General features: G+C 55.9%; 1 protein-coding gene across 4 annotated transcripts in view; it reads right to left on the bottom strand.

The window, feature by feature from the left end:
* Positions 1–18,966, bottom strand: part of CLASP1 (cytoplasmic linker associated protein 1) — a 162,665-nt gene extending 143,699 nt beyond the window's left edge. For all 4 annotated transcript variants that reach the window (XM_080599257.1, XM_080599258.1, XM_080599259.1 and 1 more), the window contains exons 1-2: positions 18,810–18,966; positions 8,654–9,128 (exon numbers count right to left, since the gene is read on the bottom strand). In XM_080599257.1, the coding sequence (XP_080455383.1) occupies positions 8,654–8,848 (195 nt within the window). In that variant the 5' untranslated portion in view covers positions 8,849–9,128; positions 18,810–18,966. The remainder of the gene's footprint in view (positions 1–8,653; positions 9,129–18,809) is intronic.
* Positions 18,967–25,125: the final 6,159 nt, after the last annotated feature.

Genomic DNA, 25,125 nt, shown 5'->3' with positions numbered 1-25,125 from the left:
AAACTGCTGCTCTCACTTGCCACAAGCGCCCGCCTGATGCCCCAGAAGCCGCCCCAGCACCACCTTTCTTCTCCCTCCTCCCAGCCTGAAGACGCCAGTGCCCTACGTCTGCTGATGGCTTTGAAGTAAGCAGAAGGAACAGGCTCGAGCCGCCTCCCTGCCCTCCCCGAGGTTTTTCTTGGCTCGCCTCCCGCCCCGATGAACACCGACCGTCTCATCAGCACCCTGCCCTCAGCCGCTGCCCTTTGCCTGTGCTCACCTCGCCCAGCCTTTGCTCAGCACCGTCCTAGAGCCGTGGCAGCACTGAACGAGCCCCACAGGCCGAGAGCATGCAACCAGCAGGGACGCACCACGAACCTCTGCAGGCCGTCAGCTACCCCAATCCTGTCCCAGGAAACTCGAAGGAGATCAGTACCTCTTCCTTCTCATGTCTGAAGTCCAGTAGAGCCTAAAAAAGGCACACTCTTACCCTGAAACGTTTTCGTTCTGGTACCACTGAGGACTTTGGGAGAAAAACTAGAAGTGACACACCTGGCTGGTGGACTTTCCGACCAGGCATACTGTCTGCCGGTACACGGACTGTTCAGAGCCATTATGGCCTCAACAAGCACACGTTTCGTAAATCCTTGGCACTTCTGCTTACCACAGTGAGCAAAGCAATGCCAACAAGTTTCCAGGTCACAGAAATAACTATAGGAATTACTCTTTACAAGAAAGATTTTTCTGTTATTTTCCTCAAGAAGAACAGAAGCCATTGCACAACTATTTACACACAATTACATAAAAAGGCAGCAGCACAGAGAAGAAGGCATGCTTGCCCGTTTCAGCTCACAGCACAGGAAGCAGAAGCAAAGTGCCCGCTAGCTCTGCCCGCTGCTGGCACGGGCGAAGGCACGAGGAGATGCCGGGGCTGTCCCCGGAGGCACCCCAGGACAGCAGTCTCCAACCTCAGGCACGCGGAGCCCTGCAAAGCAGCGCAACCCACACCCCAGCAGGTACCCGAAATAGCCCGCTCCCTCGCCATGCCCCCCTGCCTGCGGTCTCTGCACACACACACAGCCAACTGCCCCTTTCGCCAAAGCCCTGGAACAGCCCCCAGCTTCTGCCCTTCAACCGTATCAGGGGATAAAACCTGCCAAAGCAATCCAGCACCTCTCTCCTGCAGCCCTGCTGAGCCCTGCCTGCTTCCCAGCCTTAGCTCTGCCAGTCTCCTTCCCCAGACCTTTCCTCCCACCGCCCCTCCAGGTCTCTCTCCCCCAAGTCTTCCACGTTCCGATGCATTTTTAGACCGAATCTCCCTCTCTGTTCTCCTTTCAGCCAGCTCACCCTCATGGACCACATCCGTCTCCACTTTCACAGTCATTAAAAAGCAACAATGACAAACTCGAGAATTAACACCTCAGGAGCAGACTATGTCACCTTACAGGCTATGTGAGCTCCTGCCTGGGACAGAGGCACGCCGCAGGAGGAGCGGGACTTCTCCCTGCCGAGGAACCCCAAGGAACTCCTGAGTTCACCAAGTCCCCAGCCCTGCAGCGCTCCCCACAGCACCCGAGATCCTGCCTTTCCCACCTGCCCTAACCCGCTGACAATGCCCAGGCAGCTCTCAGCAGCCCGTTCTGCTATGGCATATCCATTCCCTTCCAGCTTTGCCAGCTGTGGTGCTGCCCCATTTGTATCACTGCTGCTGCAGGGGGAATTTTCTCACCCCTTTATCTTGCCTAGGGTGATCCTTCTCTTCATGTCCCCATGCTCCTCCGGCATTTCCATGCACTGAGGTTTTCATCTCCGCACCTCCACAGCGCTGTCACTTGGCCCGAGATGTCTGCCCTTGCTTTCCCACTCACCTGTGCCGCCAGCTCCCCTCACCTTTACGTGAAGATTTTCAGACAAGTTTTCACCACACGTGCCCTTCTGCATGGGAAAAGCTCCTCACTCAGTTTCGTTAAGCTCACTAGAATAGGAAACTCCAGATGACAGATGGATGAAATCACACGGAGAGAATGGGACCTACACAACATTAAGGCAGCAGGCCTCTAAGATCAACGAGAAAGCCTGGATTTTGATGGGGACCAGAGCCAGTGGAGGCTTCCAGAAGGAGAGCACTGTATCTTATTCACAGTCTGGCCGTACTACACGGTGACAGCTTTCTGAAGGCACAGCTAAGGTGGACGGCAGACTTGCAGGAAGGCCACCAACTCAGGCCCGGGTGAGAAGCTTTAGCCAGCCAGCAGATGAAACAGTTCAGTCTGTAAGAGCAGGTACCTTCTAAAAGCCACGTGCGCTCGTAGCTTCCCACACAGCACCAAGTTCCTGCAGGAGAAATTCCTTCCAGGGACCAAGCAGCTCAGGCACGCACATGACGGCAGCACACCGGCGGCACCCCTCGTCCCGCAGGGTGCAACGCTGCGGCGCTCCCTGGACCTCCTCACCTACACAAGGTGCACAGCTAGCTTCTCCGGGGCCTTCACTAAAAGCCAGAAGTACACGCCAGCATCTGCCCAAGGACCATTCTGGCCACAGCAGCCTGATGAAACATAAGAACATGCCCAGCTCTGTTGCCTGTTGAGGGGCAGAGAGGGAAGCAGTAAGGCGCAGCAGGACACACGGGTGGCATCCCTTCATTCAAGCAGTGAAGACACAGAGTTCTGCTGAAAGCAGGTGTTTGTTAGCGTCACTGCACGAACTGCGATGCACTCGCTGTACCTCTTCCCACGAGACCTAAGGTGACTGTGTCACCTGCTGTCAGTCGTGCGAACACAAGGCCAAACCCAGCCCTTCAGCAGAACTCAGTCACACGCAGTTAAAGCTCTGGGCTCGCTCCCACTGATCCTCCCGTAGCTGCAGTCCCAGCCACACCGCTGGCAATACGCTGTCTTGCTCTCCGCGCTCTGGTAACCGGGACTCTTCGCTCTGGTTCTTGAATAGTCAAATGCTGCTTTGTTTTAAAGCTTCGTATTTGGCACAAGCGCAGTACCAAATGAGGAACATAGCAGGTCTCGTCTAGTTAAAAACGAGATCTGATCTAGGAAGAAAGTAATGAGCAGTTTGTGGGAGGCGGCATTCACTCGGAGAAAATCAGAGACTGCTCGTCTCCACCGTGACCCACCCGCTCCCTCCTGGGTGGGAGGCACAGCAGCCGACGTGCAGGACACGAGCGTGGGACAGCTCTAAGGGACACGTACCATGGCCCAGCCCTCGGAGCCTGGAGCACCCCGTCAGCAGGACGGCACAGGCCCCAGCGGGGCTCCGCAGCGTTACCTTGGGCAGCACATCTCGGAGCCATGCTCACAAATCTGCGACGAACCTAAGCTGCTATCCTGTCATCACAGGCATCTTAAAAGCATTTACGGGAGAGCTGATCCACGTGGGCACTGGTGACACAGGGACATTTACCATGTATGTGGCAATCGGTTTTAATAGGAAACCAAGCACTAAGCTTTAAGGCCTGGACTGTAAACTCCGATAGGGTGGATGGGGCTAGGTGGCCCCTGAGGGCCCTTACGAACCCAATTATCCTGTGTGCTCATGAACCGACCCTCCAACACGCAGGGGATCTTAATGCTCCATCTCAAAAGGCAACTGCCACCGCAGGAAGGCTGCCGGGGCCAGAGTCACCAACCTGGAAGCAGCCCTGCACCAGACCGCCTCGTCCAGCGGGCTGCTCCTCCAAGAGCGAACGCAGCTGCGCTTAAAGCTAAGGACAGAGCAGAAGCTCAAAAAATGAGCCAGGATTAGAGAAATGAGTGTTACTTCCTGTGCATCAGGGATTTTTCAGTCTGATTTTTAAGGAAAAGATGCTTATGTAATTGTATTATGCATATATTATTCAGAAGCTCTCCCCTCTCCCTGTAACTTCTGAATTCTTTAACCAATTCCAACAAACACGAGGAAAACCACAGCGTTAGATACCAACAACTCTGCACAGAGAGAGCCAAAGGAAATGAGGCTCAACAAAAACAACTCTGCTTACAAAATAATTTAAAATAGACGGAGGCAACCAGATCCCACTGCCAGGGGGATTCCTAGGAGGTGATTTTTCAGGCTGAAGTTCAGAGGGTGAGACAAGAACAGCTTTCAGATAATGGTCCTCAGCCAGGGATCCCAGCGTCAGGGAAACGAGGACTCCCTGACACTCAGCCCGCTCCCTACAAAGCCCAAGGGGAGCTGGATCGCGCACACTGACTTCTCCAGAGGTAAATGCATTGCTCTAACAGGCACGGGGCCCTCAGGCACAGCGTGGACAGGCTCTGCAAATCCCTGTGGGCTTTCTAAGGACCAAAGCCAGCATGCATTTTAATACATTCACGTTTCCTCAAAACGTTAGAGCAGTTTCAGGCACTCCAAAGAGACAAAGGACTGAAATGGACTGTCACTATAACCATGGATAATCCTGTTATTCTATAGAGAATGTAATATAGAATAACAATAAACTACTCAAAATGATTATAAGATCAACCCTAAAACCAAATAGATGTCTTGCTCGTATCTGTTCCTCTTCAAGTCTTCTTCTAGTCTGTCGGCGTTCTTGCTGCAGGAAGCTTTCATCTCCTGGCCAGCCTAAATTTACTCGTGGCCAGTCTCTACCCCCCCAGCTCTTGCGCTAACCTTGCCCTTTAGCTCCAGCAGTCCCCCTCTGATGTATTTATAGCCAGCAGTCACGCTGCCTCTCAGCCTTCGTCCCGCAAGCTGAGCAAGCCAAGCTCCCAGGCTCCTCTGGTCGGCCGGGCTCCCCCAGCCCCTGCACACCAGGCTCGCCCTTCCCTGCACCTGTTCCGGCCCGAATTCCTTCCTTGGCCGCGGGCAAGCAGCGCCGCACGGCACGTTCCCCAGCAGGGCCCCCAGAGGCCCGGCACAGCAGCATCGGCGTGCCCCCATCACCAGGGGCTGAACCCCCCCCGCCGTGACCTGCCTCTTCCTCAGGGGCATCCGCCGCAGCCAACGCGCCCGGCCCAGGTTTCCCAAGGCACGGGGAGCTGTGCCAGGGCTCCGAGCAAAGCCCGGTGGGCAGCACTCCGGCGCTGCAGCTGAAACGCTACACCGGCATTAGGGGAATAGCTTTGTCCTCTCAATTTAGCAAGCAGGAGGGCGGCGAGCCCTCGGGCTGGCTGGCGCTGTCCCACACGGAGCAGAGGGCTGGCCGCCACGCTGCCCGCACACGCCACAGCCACCACTCTTGCCCGGGGCCCACCCCAGCACTAAACCCCCCCGGGAATTCAGATGTGGGCAAAAAGCAGCAGTAGGGGTTGCAGTCCGCAAGGCAGAGGGGTAAGCCAAGGAGACATGCCCTGTGTACGCAGTCTTTCTGCTCACCTCTGACCACGGACACCGAGCTGGACAGACCTCCGGCCTGACGCAGGCGGCTCGTGTGCCACCAGGGAAACAAACCTCCGTCCTGTTTAGCTCAGCACGGGGGCTCCTCACATCCCCTCGGGAGTCTGGGGACTCTGACTGTTTACTGCTGATTTTGTAACACCTTGGTAAACAACGGAGAGCGTGCTCTAGTCCACTTCGACTCCAAGTTTCTTGCCGTTGCCTTGCACAGCACCACGGTGTACCCGCACCATACGCCACAGCCAGAAGGCAGCCCCCCCCTAGGTCCTCGCAGCCAGCTGGAGAGGGAAACCTGCCCTCCCACAGTCACTGCTACCTGGGAGGAGGCGAGGTACATCCACAGGGAAACCTTGGTGCTCATTTGCCACAGCAGCTGATTTTTTTCCTGTCCTGAGCACAAAGGACAGAAGCTGCCATTGAGTTCGATGTCTCCCAGCTGGATCAGCGCCCAGCCCGCTCTGCTGCTACCGCACAGGTACGAGCTGCACCACGATCCCATCGAGCTGCCACGCAGAGGCAAGGGCTGGAAGGGCAGGCACAGCTACTGCAGACCGGCCTGACCCAGAGGGAAAACAGCCCATCAAGCTGCTGGGAAATCACAGCTTCAATGCCTGCAGGAAACTGGACATCCTGGAGGCAAACCCCTGCTCTTTCCTAAGGTTACGGCAGGAAAACCCACCTAGTAGGAGCCCGCCAATACTGGAGTCTAAAACTCAAGGATGGGGCACATCCTGCACGCGCAGTTTGAGCCCAGCGAACCTTCAGCCCTTCCTAAGGCAGCACGTCTCCCCACACGAGAGCAATCAGAGGCCGTTTTCGCTAAGTTAGCTTTTGCAGCACAGGCCCCCACAAGGAAAAGGCACGCATTATTGATCTTCCCATAACCCTCGCCCCCAAATTCACCAGCTAACAGCTGTCTGGAAACCCTTTACTCTTTTCTTCTTCCCAAGATGGTGAAGCCTTTCTGTGCGCGCACTAAATGTTCAACAAAGCACGCACCCACCCAATCAATGCACCAACCCAAACCCATGCACATCTGCTTCTTAAATGAGGACTTCTTCCACCGAATCTCAACCAAAACAAACATGGTACAGAGAACAAAGGGATGCTTACAGCGAACAGCCACTCATCAGCTTAAGTAACTCTAATGGATTCCACTTGAAACTAAGCCTGCACCATCTGTTCTACCCCTCAATTAGAGAAACCAAAAAAAATATTCAATACAGGGTTTAAGGAAGCCAGCTAATTTATGTAAGTTTTACTTCTCTTCAGCTCAGTCAAGCATGCTCTTGTAATGCCTGATATGCAGACAGAGGTAAGAGTGGAAGGCTGCCTTCTCTAACACCATTACGAGCTCTGTCAGGGGAAATAACATTTCCCTGCAACTCTTCACTATGTATTTCATTTTTAAGAGCGTGATCTCTCAGTAAGTAACAAAACCCATTAGAAGCTAAAAGAATCAAATCAGCGGTCCTGCACAGAGCAGCAAAAATCAACACCGGGACGCAGCCGTGGGGCAAAGGGATCATCCCAGGCAAGGGTGAGACCTTCCCCTTGGCCAGCACACCTTGTGCAGTGAGGACCCCAGATCCCCCAAAAGCAATGCATTTCACCCCGTTCTTTACTGGGACCCCTGCCCGTTTTCACTTCAAACTAGCCTCTCCTACCATTTTTCGATATGAGAAAGGGTCGAGGAGAAACTTTCTTCAAAGTAGTGGACCCCAGTCCTGGGTGTATAAGAGCAGTGTATAAAAAAAACAAAACACCAAAGCCTAAAATCGTCAATCACAGCCATGCCTTACATAGCGCAAATCGATGACGAAGGCAACTTGAAGCCCTCCCTGTAGAAGCAGAGCAGCAGTGCAAACTGATGTCCCTCGAGATGTCCCTTCTCTTCGGTTCACTGATGTTTCCCCACCGATAACGTACAAGCTGAGTGAGCACAGCCCTCGGTGGGCAGCAGCCACGCACCATCCGGATGTTCTCCCAGCTACTGGGTCCGGAACCCCAAACCCGCCTAAGCCTGAGAGCACACTAACTGTTAGGAAATTCCCCGTCACGCAGATGGTCTCGATCTTTGTTTTAAGCCAATACCTTCTCAGATGAAGGGAGAGAGGTGAGCAGAGAAGCAGACTGCCAACGTAATGGCTTAAACCTTGACCAAAGAAGTGCAGTTTGACGCCCCAGAGGGCTGTTTTAAGGCACTGATGCCGGGCCTCCCACCTTAGGGCTGTTACACCCATCCATGAGCTGATCAGGTTGCCCTCCAATGGCTTTGGGTTTTTTGTTTCCTGTATGCCAAGCAGCTTCCACTGCAGTTGCTTGTTGACAGTTACGAAAAGCAAAAGTGCAGCCATGCAGAACATATTGACCAAGATACAGCATCCTTACCATCAAAATTTCCATTTAAAACAGTTTAAATTAATCTGAGGATGTTCTGCTCCAAAGGACGTGCAACACCTGTACAGTCAGCCTCTCCTTCACTTCTGCGTGAGGGAATCCTAGCACAACTCCCAGTAACGAGCATCGCCACCAGGTCTGTACGAGGCTTTACTCTCAAATTTTTCTGGACTTGCCATGAAATAACAAAACCTCCCAGCCCTCCCTGCAACAACAGGGGGAAGTACCCTACTAGTCTTGGGAAAGGACCAGGACAGGACTTTCCCAAACCACAGCTGCAAACCCCTCCCAGTGAGGAAGCCCCATGGCAGCAGCAGGACTTCCTTACTAAGGGCTGTGGGGGAACACAGCAAGGTGACAGGGGTAACAGGGCAGCTGGGTTCCACATCCCATGGCTCATTCCTGTGGATGCAAGACGGTTAAATTCAAGAGAACAAGCACTTGCTCGTTACCTTTCCTGAGCAAGCTGCAATAGATCAATTGTACTTACATTATCCCTGGACAGTAGAAAAAGCATCTAGCAAGAATTAAGAACAGTATGAAAACGTATTGGCTGCATATGCGTACTTTTTTCAGTTTTACATACCGCTTTTTATATGGCAGGAAATCATCAACGCTGCCAGGTAGTGGGATGAGCAAAGCGTCCCACAGGTGAAACGAGGTAGACAAAGAAATCGGGACAGCACAAATTATGAACACCAAGAATAAAGCCAACTGGCTGAAGTGTTACTGTTACGAATCCTTGCTACCACACCAGTTACTAACTACCAGGAAGTGGGACACGGACGGTTGACTCAGCGTAATTACCAGCTCCCAGAGCAGCGTATCAGAAAGTATGCTATCCAGCTTCCACTTAGATCGAGCATCGCTTGCCAATGAAATGTCTGACTGTAATTAAATTCCGTCTGACAAGCCTTACCTTGTAATTGCTGGAATTGACCCAAGAGGTGGCCAGTCCATCAACCATTTTATCCAGCATAGTCTGATCGTGTTCGAGATCAGCTGACTTCTGCTTATCTGAGAAGTAATCTATCAGTTCCTGGCCAACCTGAAGCCTCTTCCCAACATCCTTCTGCAGCACCTGCGCTAGGCAGTACTCCATACTGGGCTCCATGGTGTCTTAGAAACACAGCACCAGCAAGAAAGCTAGAGGGCAGACGGTCCGACAAATCCCTCCACGAACGGACGCAGGAGGTCGCCTCTTTGTTCGATGAAGGTTACTGAGGGTCTGGGTTTCAAAGATGCAATTCTGAGAATGGCAACAATGCACCATGTGTGTGTGAACAGCAGCTGGCAGGATATTAAAAGTCCAATTTAAATAACTAGCAGTAGATGAAGCAACGAGCAGTGCTGTCCTGTCGGGTCTGCAATAATTCCCAATTCAGCAGTCCATTCTGAAAGAAATAAAAAGAACAGTATTACAAGTTAAATTAAGAACGGAGCAAAAAAAAAAAAGACTGAAAGCGTGTCACAAAATAGGTTACTCGTATACAGCTGCGAGGCTGCGATAAGCTGGATACGAGCAGCGTTGTTCTATTTTAGGGAATCAGACAAGGTAGGTCAGGACAAAAACCTCTGGTTGTTCTTCACACCAGCAGTTACCCAGCAGTTCCCTACAAGGAGCTTTAGTGACAGGCAGCAAATCTGGGGCTTAACTAAGAGCTGATTAGTAATCAATATTCGTGCCGCTACCACCAGCAGCGCCCGCCCACGGAGGTGAGGACAAAGCCCTCGGGCAGGTCACTGGGAAGACACGCGAGCCTTAAGGAGTGAAAGCAGGGAGCCGCCTGGGTGCTGCTTGGACTGCTGGCCTTCAGCCATCGATGCCCTCGCTGGCCTGCAAAACGAGCAGGTTGCAAACACGAGGGGCTCGAGCTGTTCCCGGGCTGAGCCCTGCCCTGTTGCAGCCCAAAGCAGTGCCTGCGGCGTCCTGAGAACCACAGACGAGAAGGGCCAGGCTGAATTTTGCTGCCACTCAGAGGCACAGCATCATCTGTGAAGTTTTTTTGCTTTTGTTAAAGCAGGAGTGGCTGTACGCCTGGAGTTTGGTTATGTTCCCCAACCTCAGAAGCCTCTCCTGTCCTGGGACCGCATTAGGGACCCAGCTGATGCTTTTTTTTTGGGTGGAGAGGTCAGGGTCCCTCCCTTTCTGCAGCCACACAGACCTCCCAGCTGCTCCCCGGACGCCCAGGGCTCCCACCAGCACCACGCTGCTTCCTGAAGCACTTCCCCTCCCCAGGTTAGCTCTTGCGGGAGGGGGGAGATAAAAACACAGCGTGTCTTTTTGTTTCCTGTCTAATAATACCCAAAGCTGCCCTACTTTCTTTGTGCGCACAAGGAAAGCGGGTCAAGCCCAGCGCAAGGGAAGGGGCTGCGGAGCACACACCTGGCCCAGTAAATAACCGGAGGGAAGCCGGAGGCGCGCGTTCACTAACGGGAAGCGCCGGGGCAGCAAACCCGAACGCCGCCTGTTTGAGCAAATGAAGCCTGCACCAGCGGCTCAGGTAACGAAGTGCCAGGCGGACCCGACGGCGGACGAGCCGCACGAGATCCCCGGCCTGGCAGTGCCGGAGCAGCTCACCTCCATCCTCCGCGGCCGCACCTGAGAGGCGCCAGCCCCAGCACAGCTCGGAGCTGCCCGGGCCCAGCCTGCAGCCGGAGCCGGCCCAAGCGCCCGCGGGAGCAGCCCCCGGATCCCGCGGGCCCGATGCAAACTGGTTCTGTGTGCCCAGGGAGCCGCCCGGCGAGCCCTGCCACCAGCCAGGAGGCCGCTCCGTGCCCCGAGACTGAGATCCCCGCAGAACCTGACCTTCCAGAGCAGCCAGGGAGCGTCAGCTGCAGGCAGGCAGGGCTGTAGGTCGCTGCCGCGAGCTCGCCGCTCGCCTGCGAGCGCTGCCCCGACCCAGGGCTGTCTGCACGGCACACCGAACTCTCCCGCATTTGCCAGAGCCGTTCACCTACCTACCGAGCGGGAAACGCGATCGTGATTTCTATTGTGGCTTCTCTTTCAGACCGTCGGCAGGAACTCAGCTTCACGAGGGATTCGAGTTCCAACCCTGCAGTCATCAGCAACACCCCAACCCAGTTAGAGCAACTCTTATTTCTTCTTTCCGAAAGAGACGCTGGACCCAAACCAGAGGAAAGCCGGGAAAGCCGTGCCTTTTTTTTTTTTTTAAACTCCTGGAGCTGCAGTTTCCCACCTGCCCCAGCCTAGCACCAAGCGAAAGCAGTGCTGAGCTTCCCCATCCTTAAGGATCGCAGCAGACTTGCAGACAGTGAATGGCAACAAACCAAAAACAGCCAGTTTTAACCTGACCCTGCCTAGAAAAGCAATCCATTCCCCACAGTGTTCTCTGCACGGCTCCAGCTACCCACGGCAGTGCTCAGCAAGCCTCCCAAGGAGCCTCCTGCCCGCGCCTCGGACTGCTGGCCCATGCCCTGCCCTCCTTGAGCATGGGGAAGAAGTCCCCCCCTACCTGCTCTCAACACGGAAATGGGGAACTTGCCTAAACTTGAAAATTAATTCAGGTTGCAGCAGGGTGTGAGTGACTGTTCGTTACCACAGAATAGCCATTTTTGATTAACTTCACACACAGGCAAGTCCCAGCAGATCCAACATCTGTAGGAGCGGGCCATAGTGCCGTGAGAAAGGAACACCCCGAGTTTCAAGCCTTTCTTCTTGGTGGTTTTCAAGTACGAGTGCCTAAGTCTCTGCCTACGAGCACAAAGCAACCTTTTCAGCAAACTAATTTAAACAAATTTCTCCAAGAGTTCCTCATTTTTTAAAACACGTGAAGGAAGGCGGGATCAAAATCACCGTGCGCTACAGAAGAACGGGCGTGTAACCTGGACGTGAGGACTGAGCTCTAAAAAAGATCCACTGCATTGTGGCACCACCTTCAAACACCTCCAGGGGAGAAGAGCCACAAATACCTTTGAATCCCAGGGAAAATGCTAGCAGTAAGTCGAGAGGAAAGGCTCAAGGCTGGCTAGCATCTACCAGCCAACAGGTGTTTAAGTTGCAACCTTTTTTTTTTTAAAAAAAAAAAGCTTTTCCACACATGTTGGGAAGTCTGTGGACTCCCCCTCTTCCTCACAGGAGGAAGTGGAAAAAACAGCCCCTGAGAAAGCCGAGCCCCAGCTACCAAGAAGTGCACTTTTCAGGCAGGGAAGCACAGGGCTGCCGGATCGCACGTTTGGAATCACCCAGGCTCCGTACATACAAGCTTTGGGCAACTCGAGTCCACAACCTCCAAAGCCAGGGGTCGACTTCTTTCCCTACGGAATTTAAACACCTTGGGCTTCGGGGAGCCAACGTTACGGGACACGAGCAATTCAGGACTAGGATTTGGAGTACCTCCTCCTCCCCCAGAAGCAGTCACACAGGCTTCGAAACCAGCAGCTCCGTGGCTCACATCCTGCCTCTGAGCTCCTCCAAGCTTTGGGAAGAGTTGTGAATGCAGGCTCTGAGGCAAGGACGTTCTCCCAGCCCTCCAACCAGGCTTGCAGTCTGTACTCAGGGAGACAGGTTAGGCTACGTCTGGCAAAGCCAACGTGAAGACAAGATCATCCAGGAGAAAAAACTGCTTCCCCCACCACCCCGGCACAAATACAGGTCCTTCTCTCCCCGTTAAGCCATGAGAGCTAGGTGCTTAGTCAAAGCCCGCGCCAGCAACACCTACATTTTCCATCAAGAGCTATCCAGCACAAAGCCATTAGAGAGGCTTAAGTTTAATGCGGGCTTGGAGCTCAAAACGGGGAGCGTGAAGGAGAAAGCTGACACAGGCTGCACAGCCCAGCGTTGCTCAGCCTTGATACTATCACCCTAACACCATAAAAGCTGGTACCATCCACAGCAACGCGACTGGCTCAGCACGGGCAATCGGTCAGGTCAAGCAGCAATAAGGAAGCACTCGCTACCTGAGACGTGGCAACATTAACCGGGGTACGTCAGTCGATGGACTTCTTGCTGCGCGTAGGAGAGCCCCGCTCACCCAGACCCAAACTGCATTATTCGTAACGCTCAAGTAAGGCTTGATCTTAGCCTAACTTCATGAGAAACTTTGCATCTTCTTGTGCTTGCAATGAGGAAGAAAACCTGAAACATATAAAAAATGCAGCACTGCTCTGCTGGGGGCTGGTCTGTACTGAGGAGCTCATCCAACAGCTCCTTTGTTCTGCTCCAAAACTCACACCCCCCTGCTCCAGCCATCACGGTGAGTTTTCCTCCCCACTCTCCATCACCACCCGCACGCACGCCAGCCGGGGCTGCCACCAGGCCGCTGCCAGCACGTCCTGCTGTGCCAGGCCGCTGCGGTCACCTTCCTGAGGGTGCCTCCGAACCTCCTGCCAGCCAGCGAGCTGCAGGGGTAAACCACCTCCAAACACGACCCCCCCTCTTCGGCGCACCGCGCTCCGCAGGCGGCCAGCTGCGGCGCTGCAGCCGTAACACGGCACAGGGCAGCGAACCGACCGCTTCCCGGGCACCGGGACTGGGCTGCGCGCAAACTGCAGCCCGAAGGTACCTCAAGGCACATCACACGCGCGTTCCCTTGAGCCTGGACTTTCCACAAGAAGGAACAACTCCTCTGGAGACCTCCACCCAGAGGAACGCAGCAGCTCTCCAGCAGCGAGATGCTCAACGAACCACAGGGCACCAAGAGCCGGCCCTGCCACCGCGGGACGGAGGTCTCGGCAGCGAGGGCGTTCAGATCCGAGGCTCTGCACAACGGGTGGAGACTCGCAGCCCTCCACCTCCTCTACATTTTTGGGTCAGCTGGTGTGGCTCTGCCCTGCCCGGGGGGGCTCGGTTTCAGGCTCCACCACAGCACGATGCTCGCCCCGTCCCCGTATGACCGAGCACCCAATTACACCTACTCTTCCCTAGACGTGCAAACAGCAGCGGGCGAAGCATCTGCTTTGACGGCCTCCAAGCCTTAAGCACTCGTTGTTGTTCAGACTCCCAGCGAAGGAGGCGGCAAGCAAACCATCAGGCGTGCTACCTCGCAGGAGACACCTCCCAGCGCTGGCAGGGGGGCCCCCCGTTTGTTCACCTGCCTCCACAAGCGGGAGATGATCTTCCTTCAGCGCCCAGGGGTATTTCACAATCACTGCTGCTGGAAGCTTCCCTGGGTCTTCAGCCGAGCACCTCTCCCTCCTCCACAGCACCGGCCGCGCTAAGCAGGCTCCTGTGAGGCCCTGCCCGGCACAGAAGCACCTCCAGCCAAAGGGCTGCACGGCCCCTGCTGACCAGCGGCTCTTCTTCGGGCCTGCTGGGGGGCCGTGAAGGGGCTCCACGTCTGAAGCGCAGACGGTAACTGATCCACAGCAGCACGCGATTTCATAGCTGAGAGGAAAACCGAGGCGGCAGATTTCCAGAATGAAGACGTCTGAAAGATTTCCAGGGCTTACGCTAAGACCTTGCAGCCCCCCTACAATCCTTCCACGACAGATGCTAGCCATGAAAGTTGTCTTACCCTGCCCTGCTAAGACGAGAGATAAGCTTCAGGCAGCAGGAACTCCCGTACGCCCCCACCGAAGGCTCGCGCTCCTCCCAGCGAGGCACCCACCCGCAGAAGCCCCGCACAAACAGTGCTGCAGCAGCCCAGGAGCACTTGCAGGCTGAAGGCCTCGGAGTGACCCCAACGCCCACAGCAATGGCACCACTCTTCCAGAGCGGGGGGAAAACCAGAGTTTCAGCATCCTTTGTTTTGCTGATACAACCCCTCTCTCAGATTAGCCTGGTTTTAATTTCATCTGAGGCCAAGGACAAGTCCAGAGCGAGCTTACAAGGCCTCCTTCCTTTCGAAGGGTCCGAGTGCCGGGACGCAGATGGGAATCCCGTGAGGTCAGGAGCTGCTCTGGGCAAGTCCCTCCCGTGGGCGTCCCAGTCCCAAGGCACGGCGCTGAAGCACGTTGCTGAGGGCCCGCTGCCCCACAGGGAAGAGCGCCCTATCCTCACCGAACTCAGTGGCGGGCAGCACGCTGGGCTTGTGTGTCCAGACCTACTCTCTCCCTGCTGCTCTGGAGATGCAAGCACACCCCGCAGCCTGTGGACTCCGGCTCTGACACCTGCGGGCCACTGCCCAGCCAACAGGACGGCCCCGGCTCTCTGCAGCACCCAGGGAGGGCACGATGGGGGCAACAGCGGCGACCTCAATCCCAGGCAGCGACGCCCCTGCTCCGCGAGGTTCCCCAAGGTTCCGCTGGGCCTGCCCGGAGAGCGCGGCGAGAGGAGAGCGCTCACCCGGGCCCAAAGGCTGAGCGGCACGGCACGGCCTGAAGCAAAACGCAACCGAAACCAGAGCACGGCGTCCCACCGCCTGGCAGCTCGCTAGGACGAGCGGCTTCCCGGCACACACCGCAAGCCTGCAACCTGCACCTGTACCGCAACGTCAGCGCCTCAGCCCCAGCCTGCTATCGCACCTGATCCTGGGGACGGGAAGCATCCCAATGGAAACGAGAGGACAAAAAGGTGGGAGAACAGCAGGCATCTTACAGGCAGGAGCTGGGCACTGCCTCTCCCAGAGTCACGGCAAAGGAAGCCCCCAGCGGCAGTGGGAACAAGGGCAAGACAACACCTTGGGGAAAGGAAAACCCTACCACCACACGCTGGGTACGGGATCCGGATAATCCAGTCCCAAAGAGCTCAGCGGGTTTGCGATATAAATGCCATACCCCACAAAGCCTCCAGGAGCTTGCTACCCCCAGGAACGCCTAACTGGCTAGCTGCACGGCGCAGGAAGGGAAGGTTTTGTGTACGAGCCCAAGCCAGAACCACCCTGGAAGCATTTGAGGCACATGCTTGTAGCAAAGTGACACATCAGCGGAACAGTAACACACAGGATCACATCCTGGGCACAAACCCTCACGGGACGCTGCCCAGCTAAGCACCTTCCTCGCTGCCTTCTTTCTGTAGCCCGCATTTGTTTCCTCAAGAGATACAAATGAATTGTAGGCAATCTCAGAATGCAGGATGGGGTAGTAAAGAAGAAAAAAAAGCAGATGATGCAGCCTACACCACAACCACCACAGTCACACACAGAGGAAACTCCTCACAGCAAGCAGATACCAGGCTAAAGCACCTCCAATCCCAAGACAACCACTCACGCGTGTACCTGGGCAAACAGCCAGCCTCCTACCTGAGGTCCCTCGCTCCTCCGGGGACGCAGCGGGGCTCCTGGCCGCCCGCCAGCCCTCCCTGGGGGCACGGGCTGCCCCGCAGCAGAGCTCACCCTCCGGCATCTGTAGCCACACGGCAGGGGGCAGCCGAAGAAACCCCCCCAGCGCAGGCAGCACGGAAAGGCGCCGGCACTCCCGTGATCCGTAATAACGCGGCAGGCAGAGCGAGCGGGGACAGGAGGGAGAAGAAACGACGCTTGGTGATGCCATGAGTCGGGCTGAACTCTAGCGGCAGCTGAGGGACTGCGGGGCTCGGGAGCCGCCCGCGGCCACCCAGGCATGGGGATGCCTCGCCAACCCTCCCCGCTGCTCTGCACGCCCCCACAAAGCCGGGGGGGAGCCAGGTACAGGCTTTAAAACCCGCTGGCTTCCCACCAACTAACGATGCTGCTGCTTGCCTAACAATTCCTTTAGCTGCCGGACTCGGCACACCGCTTCTAGATGCGGAACGGACGCCTCCCTCCTCGGGGAGCCAGCTGTGCGGAGATAGAAGTGACAGAGCCAAACCCAAACACGAACTGAGATCAAAGCTCCCGGCAATCACCTTCGGCCTCTCACCCCAGAACCCATCTGCTGCCCTTCTACACCTTGAAGGGTCAGCACTCATCCGATGCGTCTGGGGATTCTTGGTGCAAATCCTGCCAAAAAGGGGTGAAAGCGAGCTGCCGTGCTTACGACAGAGCCGGACGCTGAGCGCAGAACGCCAGGGACCCTGCGTGGCTGCCGGGCTCCTCAGCACCCGGCTGCACAAGGACTCCGCTGCCTCGCACCGGGGCTCCAGGTAGCTCTGCAGACAACCAGCAGGTCGGCCCGATGGACGATACCCGAACCACTGGAACGCAAGGCGCAGCAACCTTCAGCACCCAGCGGGTTGATGGAAATGAAGAACGCGAGCACAGAACAAGATGAAACCCTGGGGACGAGCTGCAGCTGCTCTGCACGAGGCTGCCACGAACAGCAGCCCTTCGTCACGGCAGGGCCGAACCCCTTCCCTCAGACTGCTTGTTTACAACTTCCTCACGTCACAGTCTGAAGAAATTAATAAGATAAATGGGTTTTGTGCATTAACTCAGCAGCAAAACCCTTTTACACTCGCCAGCATGTTTAATGCATGGGCAGTTATGCCGGGAGGCGCCCCGGCCCTGTCAGGACGCAGAGGAAGCTTCGGCCTCAAGCCCCAGCCGAGGAGGAGGCGTCAGCAGCAGCACGCCCGACACCGAGGCACAGCAGCCAGATCTCAAACCCTGGCTTGGACACGCTGGGAGCTAACGAGAGGCTCGGTGTGACACGGGAGCCCGAGCCAAGTCACCCGAGGCCAGCCGGGTGCTCGAAATGGCAGCTCGGTCTCCGAAGGCACGCCGCGCTCCATCGCTGCCTGCACAAGGCGCAGGGAGCTGCGGGGCTGTCGTTGCTTTGCCCATCCCAACGATTTACGCCCAGCCCGACCCAGGCTTTTTCTCGTGATACAGCACACCCGGCCCCACCACCAAGGCTGCTGAGGCAGGACCCACCTCCTTGTGCCGTAACCCACCCCGGGGCAGCCGGACTTGCTGCCAGCTCCCATCCTCCAGCAGCTAACAGCCCCGACTGACCGGCCCCACGGACAGGGGAGGGCTGACGAACACGTGGGAGAAGGGCGTAAATCATTTCGGTTTGACTTTCGGTGTTTAAGTATCTGGCGTCCATAACCCTGCAATTGCAGCTCAGGTTTAAGATTCCTACAGGACTTCAAAGATGAAGTATCTGGAGGAATGAGGTATCTGGAGGACCAACTCATTCTTTGCAGGCGTCCTCTCCAAATGTCCCTCTAGGGAACGTCACATGAACAGGAGAAACTTATTTCTATCTCCCAAGCATGCTGCTGTCTCACTTTTAGCACTGTACGTTATCACCAAGTGAGGCAAGGCCAGAATGCCCCCCTGGCGTTTTTCTTCTTGGAACACAAGTTTTTGAAGCTGTCTGACCAGCTCCAAGCACTTCAAGAGAATGTTGCAGGCATGAGTAGAAAACAGATCCCATTTGCGTTGGCAGTCGTTTTTGTTAAAAAAAAAAAAAAGCAACAAAACAACACAAAATTACAGCAGAAGTGCGACAATGCAACAGAGGCTCGCCCATGGCGAAACAGTCAGTCACTGCTCTGTCCCTCTGGCAACTTCCAGGCTTCGGTCCCACTAATTAGCGGGGCTCAGCAGAGAGCACAAGCAGAAGCCAGGCTCTGCCAAGCCCGGGCCTGCCGCACAAAGGCTGGTTCCACACGGCGAGCAGCGCTGCCCCGATAAGGAGGGCCCTGAACGCGACGGTGCCGCAGCCGCAGCCCGCTGTGGCTCTCTGCTCCAGCAGGAGCACGCCGCCGCCCGAAGCTCCCACTGCAGAGAGCAAACCCGGCTCGGAACCCCGCAGCGAAGCGAGCAGCCCCCTCCTGCTGCCTTTCTCAAGGCCTGACCCGGGAGCAGCTTCAGGCGACGGGCTTGCACCCTCGGGCACCAAGCGCTGGGGCTTTGGCTCCTCTCCCAGCGCCCCCCCCCCCCCCCCCCCCCCCGGGTGCCGCCAGCCCAGCGCCGCATCCAGCCGCCCGGGAGGCGCGGGCGGGCGGCCCGGGCCACAAGATGGACTCCGCCGCCGCGTAGCTACGGGGCGCTGCCGGGGCCGAGACCTCCCCCCCCCGCCCCACCGGCGGGCACCTGCACCGCCCGCGCCTCCTTTACGGGGAGGCCCGGAGAGCGGCCGCCCCCCGCCCTCACACCGCGGGCGGGTGCGTGCAGCGCCCCGAGCCCCCCCCCCCACAGCCCCCCCAGAGGCCGCGCGGGCAGCGGCCGGGCCCCCCCCCCGCCGCCTCCCGCCACCCCTGAGGGCCGCACCCCCCGGGGCCCGGCCCCCCCCCGCCCCCCCGGTACCTTTCGGCGGCGCGAGGCGGGGCGGGCCCGGCGGGCTCAGTGCCCGCAGCGCTGCATGGCTGCGCCCGCCCCGCCGCCCCGGGAAGAATGGGGACCCGCCGCGCCTGCGCCAGCCCCGCGCGCACTGCGCGTGCGCGGCGCCGCCTCGCGCCTCTAGAAGGCTCGCCCGGCCCGCGGCGCGCATGCGCTTGGCGGGGACGGGGGGGGTAAAGGGAGGGGGGGAGAGGGTCCGCGCCCTGCTGCCCGCCCCGCCCGTACCATAGAGCGCGGGGGGTGGGGGGGGGGGCGGCACTCCCCGCTCCTCTCTATGGTAAGCGGGGGGGGGGGGGGCGGTGAGGTCAGCGCGCGCCGTGCGCATGCGTCAGGGCGGCAGCCGCGGGGCGGGTAGGGAGGCAGCGGGGGCCTCGCTGCGGCGCCGCTTCCGCTTCCGGGTGGCCGCCCGGGGCCGTTGCCATGGAAACGGCCGCGGGAGCCGCGCGGGCGGGGCGCGGCCCCAGGCCCAGGCCCAGGCCCCAGCCGCGGCCTCGCCTCTCGGGCCCAGAGCCCGGCCACTCGTGTTAACACAGAGCCCCGCACAGCCCCCACGGCCTTCCGTAGCACCCTGCCCTACCCTATAACCGCGTGTCTGGGGGCGTTCCTCGCTTCTTTATATTCCTCCCACTGGTGACCAGAGGGTCAGAGTTTCACAACCTAACGCTCCCTAAAGAAGTACACGGCTTTTAAGGACCTACTTCTCTTTCCTCCTAAATAAAAATTGCTCAGGAAATGTAATTCTTTGTCCTTCCCTTTTGTCACAAGACTCCAGGTACCAACACACGAAACTCGGAGGCTTCCCAGCAGTGAAATAACAAACACACCACTGACACAGCCTTTCTCCATGCATTTTCTTCACATCTTCAGCGTAAAACAGGCAGATTCTGCACATAAACTCCTCTGTCATTTAATCAGCTTTAGTGTTTTGATGTTTTTGTTACTACATCACCATTTCCCCAGTTCCTTGCAGGGACTTAGGGAATAGCTGATGCCAGTGTTTTTGAGATAATCGCATTGTTCCTTGAGCAGCAGGACTAACGAGGCCTGATTTCCTACAGATTGGGGTTCTTTGTCCCTCTGATCCCCAGGGCTACCTCGGCAGCCCTACCTTCCTTTGTGCGCCCTGTGACACTCCCCTGCAAGGAGGGGACACCACACAAGGTGCGGTTACTCCAGAGCCGTGCACATGTGTGGATCGTGTGGCTCGCCTGGCGCTGCTGCCAAAGGAATCGCACCATGCCCGAGTTCCCTCCTGCCTTTCTTCCCTCGAGGCTGGCAGTGATCTCTCCCCTCCAGTTCTCGTGAAACTTGAGATTCTTTCCTCAAAAGGGAAAAGGAGGGGACGAGCCTGACAGCTGAGTAGAAGCAGACAGACTGCACACAGAAGCTTCACTTTCATTAGGAAAAGAAGTCTGAAGTAATGCTTTATAACTTGCAGATTTTCTTCAAACTTTAGAAAAGCAGGCAGCGCAGGCACTATTCTGATTTAGAGAACCTTTAGAGAACACTATTCTGATTTAGAACCCTTTAGAGTTCTTAAAACTAAATCACTGCGTCATACAGTATTGCAAACGCTTCATCCTGCTTTCTCTAACAAAAACACTGTCCCTTGATGGACTTGTTTTAGCTTTCCTTTAGAGTTTAGCTTTCCTTTAGAGTCTCACAACATCTCAGTATTTCTCAAGTCTGCTCAGAGATGGCTTTTCTTGATTATACCATGCAGTCCGTCGGCTTTCCGAGGGACATCACACTGCATTTGTTCCACCACCATCTATGAAAGACCCATATGTCCACTGCCTTTGACAATCCAAAATGGAAACCTATCATGAAGGCACAGTGGGATACCCTGAGAGGAACCAGATCTACGCTTCCTGATATAATCAAGTCTAAATGGATAGCTCAACATTTCCCTAAAGTTAACATTAGGTGACAGCGTGTTATTCCCCTACCAGTCCTTGGCCACTATGCTCTCATTTCTGAAAGATGGGATTTTACTCACCTACCTCATGTGTGGATCTCCGGCACAGGCAGGACTAGCACAGCAGGAACAGCTGTCTCCTAAGATTATACTGTTCCCAGTGAAACAGCACAGATGTCCCTCATCCGCCTGCAAAATACACTGTTTTCTGCTTGTTGTGAAGAGGTCTAGAGTATCTTGAGTAGGAGGTGCGCGCCTATACACGTGAAAAAAATACAGTCTGTTTGCAAAACGGAAGATCAGCTTACGGACATCTGCAGTTAGGGTCCAGAATGCCAGAAGGCAGGGCAAAGTCAGAAAGCTTTCTTAATATAAAGGAATATAATGATATACGAGCTTTCCTTTAAAACACTACTCTTTCAGACAAACACATCAGTGAAACAGGACTAGTGGGAAGCAAATGGAAGGGTTGGGAGGGAGAGAGGTTCTCTTGTTTCAGTAGAAACAACTCACTCTACCTGAGCAACCTGCTCCTTCCCTTACCCCCAGGGCCCTTTTGCAACACGTCTGCTCAGGAATGTGAGGCTGAGTGCTCCAAGGTGAAACGTGTTCATTTACAAATGACATGATGATACGGAGCTGCCCTCGATAGCACAGGACTGGAGCCAAAACCCGGCTGGCCCTGGGTTGCTTTCCTAGAGCTGGGCATTGGAAAGCCATGTTTCCTTCGCGTGCTGTCACAGCTCCGCTGCCCGCAGGGATGACGGGTGGCACAACTTCAGCTGGGTCTCCGTAACGCTGGATCTCCGCCTTTACCCCTCCTGGCACTAACATCTCATGCCCCGATCACCTGAGCACACTTGTGCTGTGCTAAGGAAAAAGCTGGGCTGCTCCCGCCACAAAGATAAATCGCACGGATTAGCACAAGCTGCTGACCGAGCTTCTGAGGGATCCTGCTCGAGCACGGGCTCCCCATGCGACTCACCTCCTCTACCCCTCGCTTACCTGTGAGACAGGGAACAAGCTCCTTGCCAACACCAGAAGGGAGCAAACACGTGAAACAGACAGAGCTCTAGTCTGGATCAACACGAAATTTAATAATTCCTCATTCTTCCCCTCGCACAGGACGGTTGCTGCAGCCCTAGATTTCAGCTCAGACAATAAACTTGCCCTCGCACTGCTATCTTTAATTGGCGCTTTCCTGCCAAGCCTCAGCATTCTGCACTTAGCTCTTTCCACGTGAGAGCCGCCGCAAACAAAGCAGCCCGCTGACCCACTTATCTCCCCCGTGAAGGCACACGAAGCCTCGCTTCGGTCACCAAACAGAAAAGAAAATCCGATAGCCCAACGTTTTGATTAAAGGGAAGGGAGCAAAAGGCTTCGGGGCTAACAGCGTGCACGTGGGCACGTCTGCGTGTGTCCGCTCACTCGCACTAACGTGGCCACCCAGGGAGAAGCATCACGTATGAAGCAGGCAGCCCTCAGGCAGTACGAACTGAGTTTGATTCAGGGTTCCCCTCTGGCATCGAGGTCCTGTGAGCCATGCGACGTCCCTCAGACCCCCCGCACTGACCTGAAGTGACTGCCTCCAGGGAGGCAGGGGATGGCTCGTCCTCCTTGGCCAGAACATCGAGGAGGCGTTAATTGGGGCTTTTTTTTGTTTTTGTAACGCTGGAGTCCAAGCTGAACCCCCCCAAAACTGAACACCAGCTACCAGAAAGCTGTTGCTTCCCACCCTTTCTGACCTGAGACAGATTTAATGCAGTGGCCTAGAAGGCAAACGGTTTCCTGTCTTAGCTAGAAACAGACACCAGGTCTCGCAGCTGTACGTGCCCCCATTTTTCCTGGCTGCCCTCAGGCCTCTGGGAAGAGGCATTTACAGGCCAAACTAAGAGGAATCCTATTTTTGTCTTAGGTTTAAGCTTGTATTAAAACACATTTCAGCCCCATTTCCCCTTCCCTCATAATATTCCAGTTACACTCTTTCAGATGGATTTATCCCTTCCCGTTCTTGTTCTGTTTAGTCTTCTCCTGATTTTATTTCATCTTTTTTCCACCACCCAAGCCCTTACAATTATGCTCACATCTTCTGTTTAATACATGCACGTCACACACACATACCTTAGCAGCACGGATTCTTTTAATCTTTGAAAAAGGCTTCCTTTTCATCCTCACCCAAAGATTAAGTCAACTGGAAAGTGACACATCAAGGTTAGGAATGCAGTCTGCTCTTGACAAGGGAAAAGTGCTGAGCCCTGCAAGAGAGGCTAAGTAAGTGGATTAAGATCCTTTTCAAAGATTAGGTCACCCTTCACCCCAAATGCAGATTTCTACCGAAATTAATGGAAGCTCTTACGAATTCAACGGGAGGGCTGACATTGAACAACACGGTAAACGTACGCCAGCAGCCCACTCTGAACCGACTGTCCAAATGGCTGTTAAAAACCAACTGCTTGAATCTGCGTCGTGTCCTAATACAGCAGGATTTCACCTTGGAAAATTACGAGCCGGTGGGGAGAACAGCTGAGGCGGTTGTTCTCAGGACCAAACCTGACATTACACCCAAGGATAAGGCTCGCCTTAGGAGAGCCCGTACGGCCTCCAAGGTGAGCGTTTGGCACTCACACAGCTCTGTCCTGCCCAGCCATAAAGCTCCAGCAGCTTCGGCGGCTGCAAACCCGGGTAGTTTGTTTTTCAGGATTTAGTTCAGAATTCCCCTTAAGCATCACCCCATTAATAAACTATGAGATCGTGTATTTGCATAGGAAAGCTGAGGAAGCAGCTTTACGGATTTGTCTGACGTTTCCTCATCACTTCGGGGCAGCTCAACGGCCCAGCCTTCCCAGCAGGCAGCCAGGAAGCTCGTGCAAGCTCGGCCTGGCACCTGGAAGTCACAGCGGGTCCCTTCGGCACTGCAGAATCACAGCCTTCAGGTAGCTGTTTGCTTCTCTCCTCTGCCTTTCCCGTGCGTCCACATCCACGGGCTGGGCTCCCAGGGCTCAGGGACGTGCTCCACATCTCCCTCATCGCAGCGAAACCACAGCACCTCCCCGGCACCCGCAGCCGGGCAGCACCCGAGCCAGGTGCACAGCGAGACCCGCCTGCTGCGGGGGCTGGAATCAGCCTGCAGGGACGGTCATTGTGCGAAGGGACAGCCAAAAATACACACGCTGCTGTTTCACTGGAGAGCCAGCTCTGTACCGTGCCCGCAAGCATGCCCACATACCATGCAGCAGCTGAATAACCTACCGCACTGACCGAGTGAAGAGGTAACAAATCCTCCCCTAGCGCTCCGCTTGTCTTCGCTGCAGCTCCCGCTCTCTGATTAATTCATTGCCTCCCTTAAACCCCAGGCAGAAACGCTTCTTTTGTTTTCTTCTTTCTCCCATCCCTCACAAAGCTCTTCAGTGCTGCGCATCCCATTTTCCCCTCTGCATTATTCAGCACGCTGAGCTTTACTGGGAAGCCACACGCAACGAACGGTTTGCAATAAAGCAGCCCAACGTTTCAAGAAAGTCTCGAACCAGCATTTTCTCCCCTGATCAGAGCCAAGGCTTGTGCAGGAGCCTCCCCGTAGCATATCCTCTCCCAGCACAAGAGATCCACGTAATTACTGGCCACAGAGACTCAGGTGTGTAACTAATCCGGCCCCCCAGGACAGCCAGCACCTCTGTCCCTGCCATATGCTTAATTAAGGCTGGGTGGGAGAAGCGATGCGAGGCCTGGCTGCCCCCTGCACGGCACAAAACGTTTCACTTCAGCAGTTCTCACTCACGCAGTTAATCATTTCCCCCCTGGCTCTGAGAGCTGCTGGCCTCGGGCAGGGAGGGCTGCGCCTGGATCTGGGCGGTCAGGCAGGCGCACGAGGCTCTCCCCAACACCTCCGACCCCGCAGCAGCCGGGGTGGTCCCCTTGGCCACGAGGGTGCAGGCCTGGAGCTGGATGTTACGAGACCCTGAGGGTTTGATCGCAAACTCTGGCAAAAGGGACGTGTTTGAACAGCTTCCTGAACAACGAGGGAGTCTGGGGCAAGGGGAGGACGTGCAAAGCGAGGACCAAACATCCCAGTGCTGTCAAGGGGAAGCTGGAAGAGAAGGAGCTTGCCAGAGCTCCCCCTGCCTCTGCTGGTGCTTCCCTTGAAGGAACCACTCAGAGCCGCAGTTCCTCCCTTGCGCCACACACCACTTGCAGACTGCTTTTAGCCTTGCTCCCTGGGGCTGCAGACATTTTAAAAGCCAGGCATGCAAACAAACAGGCTCGTTACTGGCAAGAGCAAGCGTCGCTTGCCCAGCCTGCTCTCCTCCTCCACCTGGGACCCACGAGCAGGCACCTGGACCACGGCTTCCAGCACACTTGCAGTGCGCC

Source organism: Anser brachyrhynchus, assembly GCF_964034855.1.
Source record: "Anser brachyrhynchus genome assembly, chromosome: 7".
NCBI lineage: Eukaryota > Metazoa > Chordata > Aves > Anseriformes > Anatidae > Anser > Anser brachyrhynchus.
Note: the sequence above shows the minus strand (reverse complement) of the source record. Positions and strands in the feature narration are given on the sequence as shown.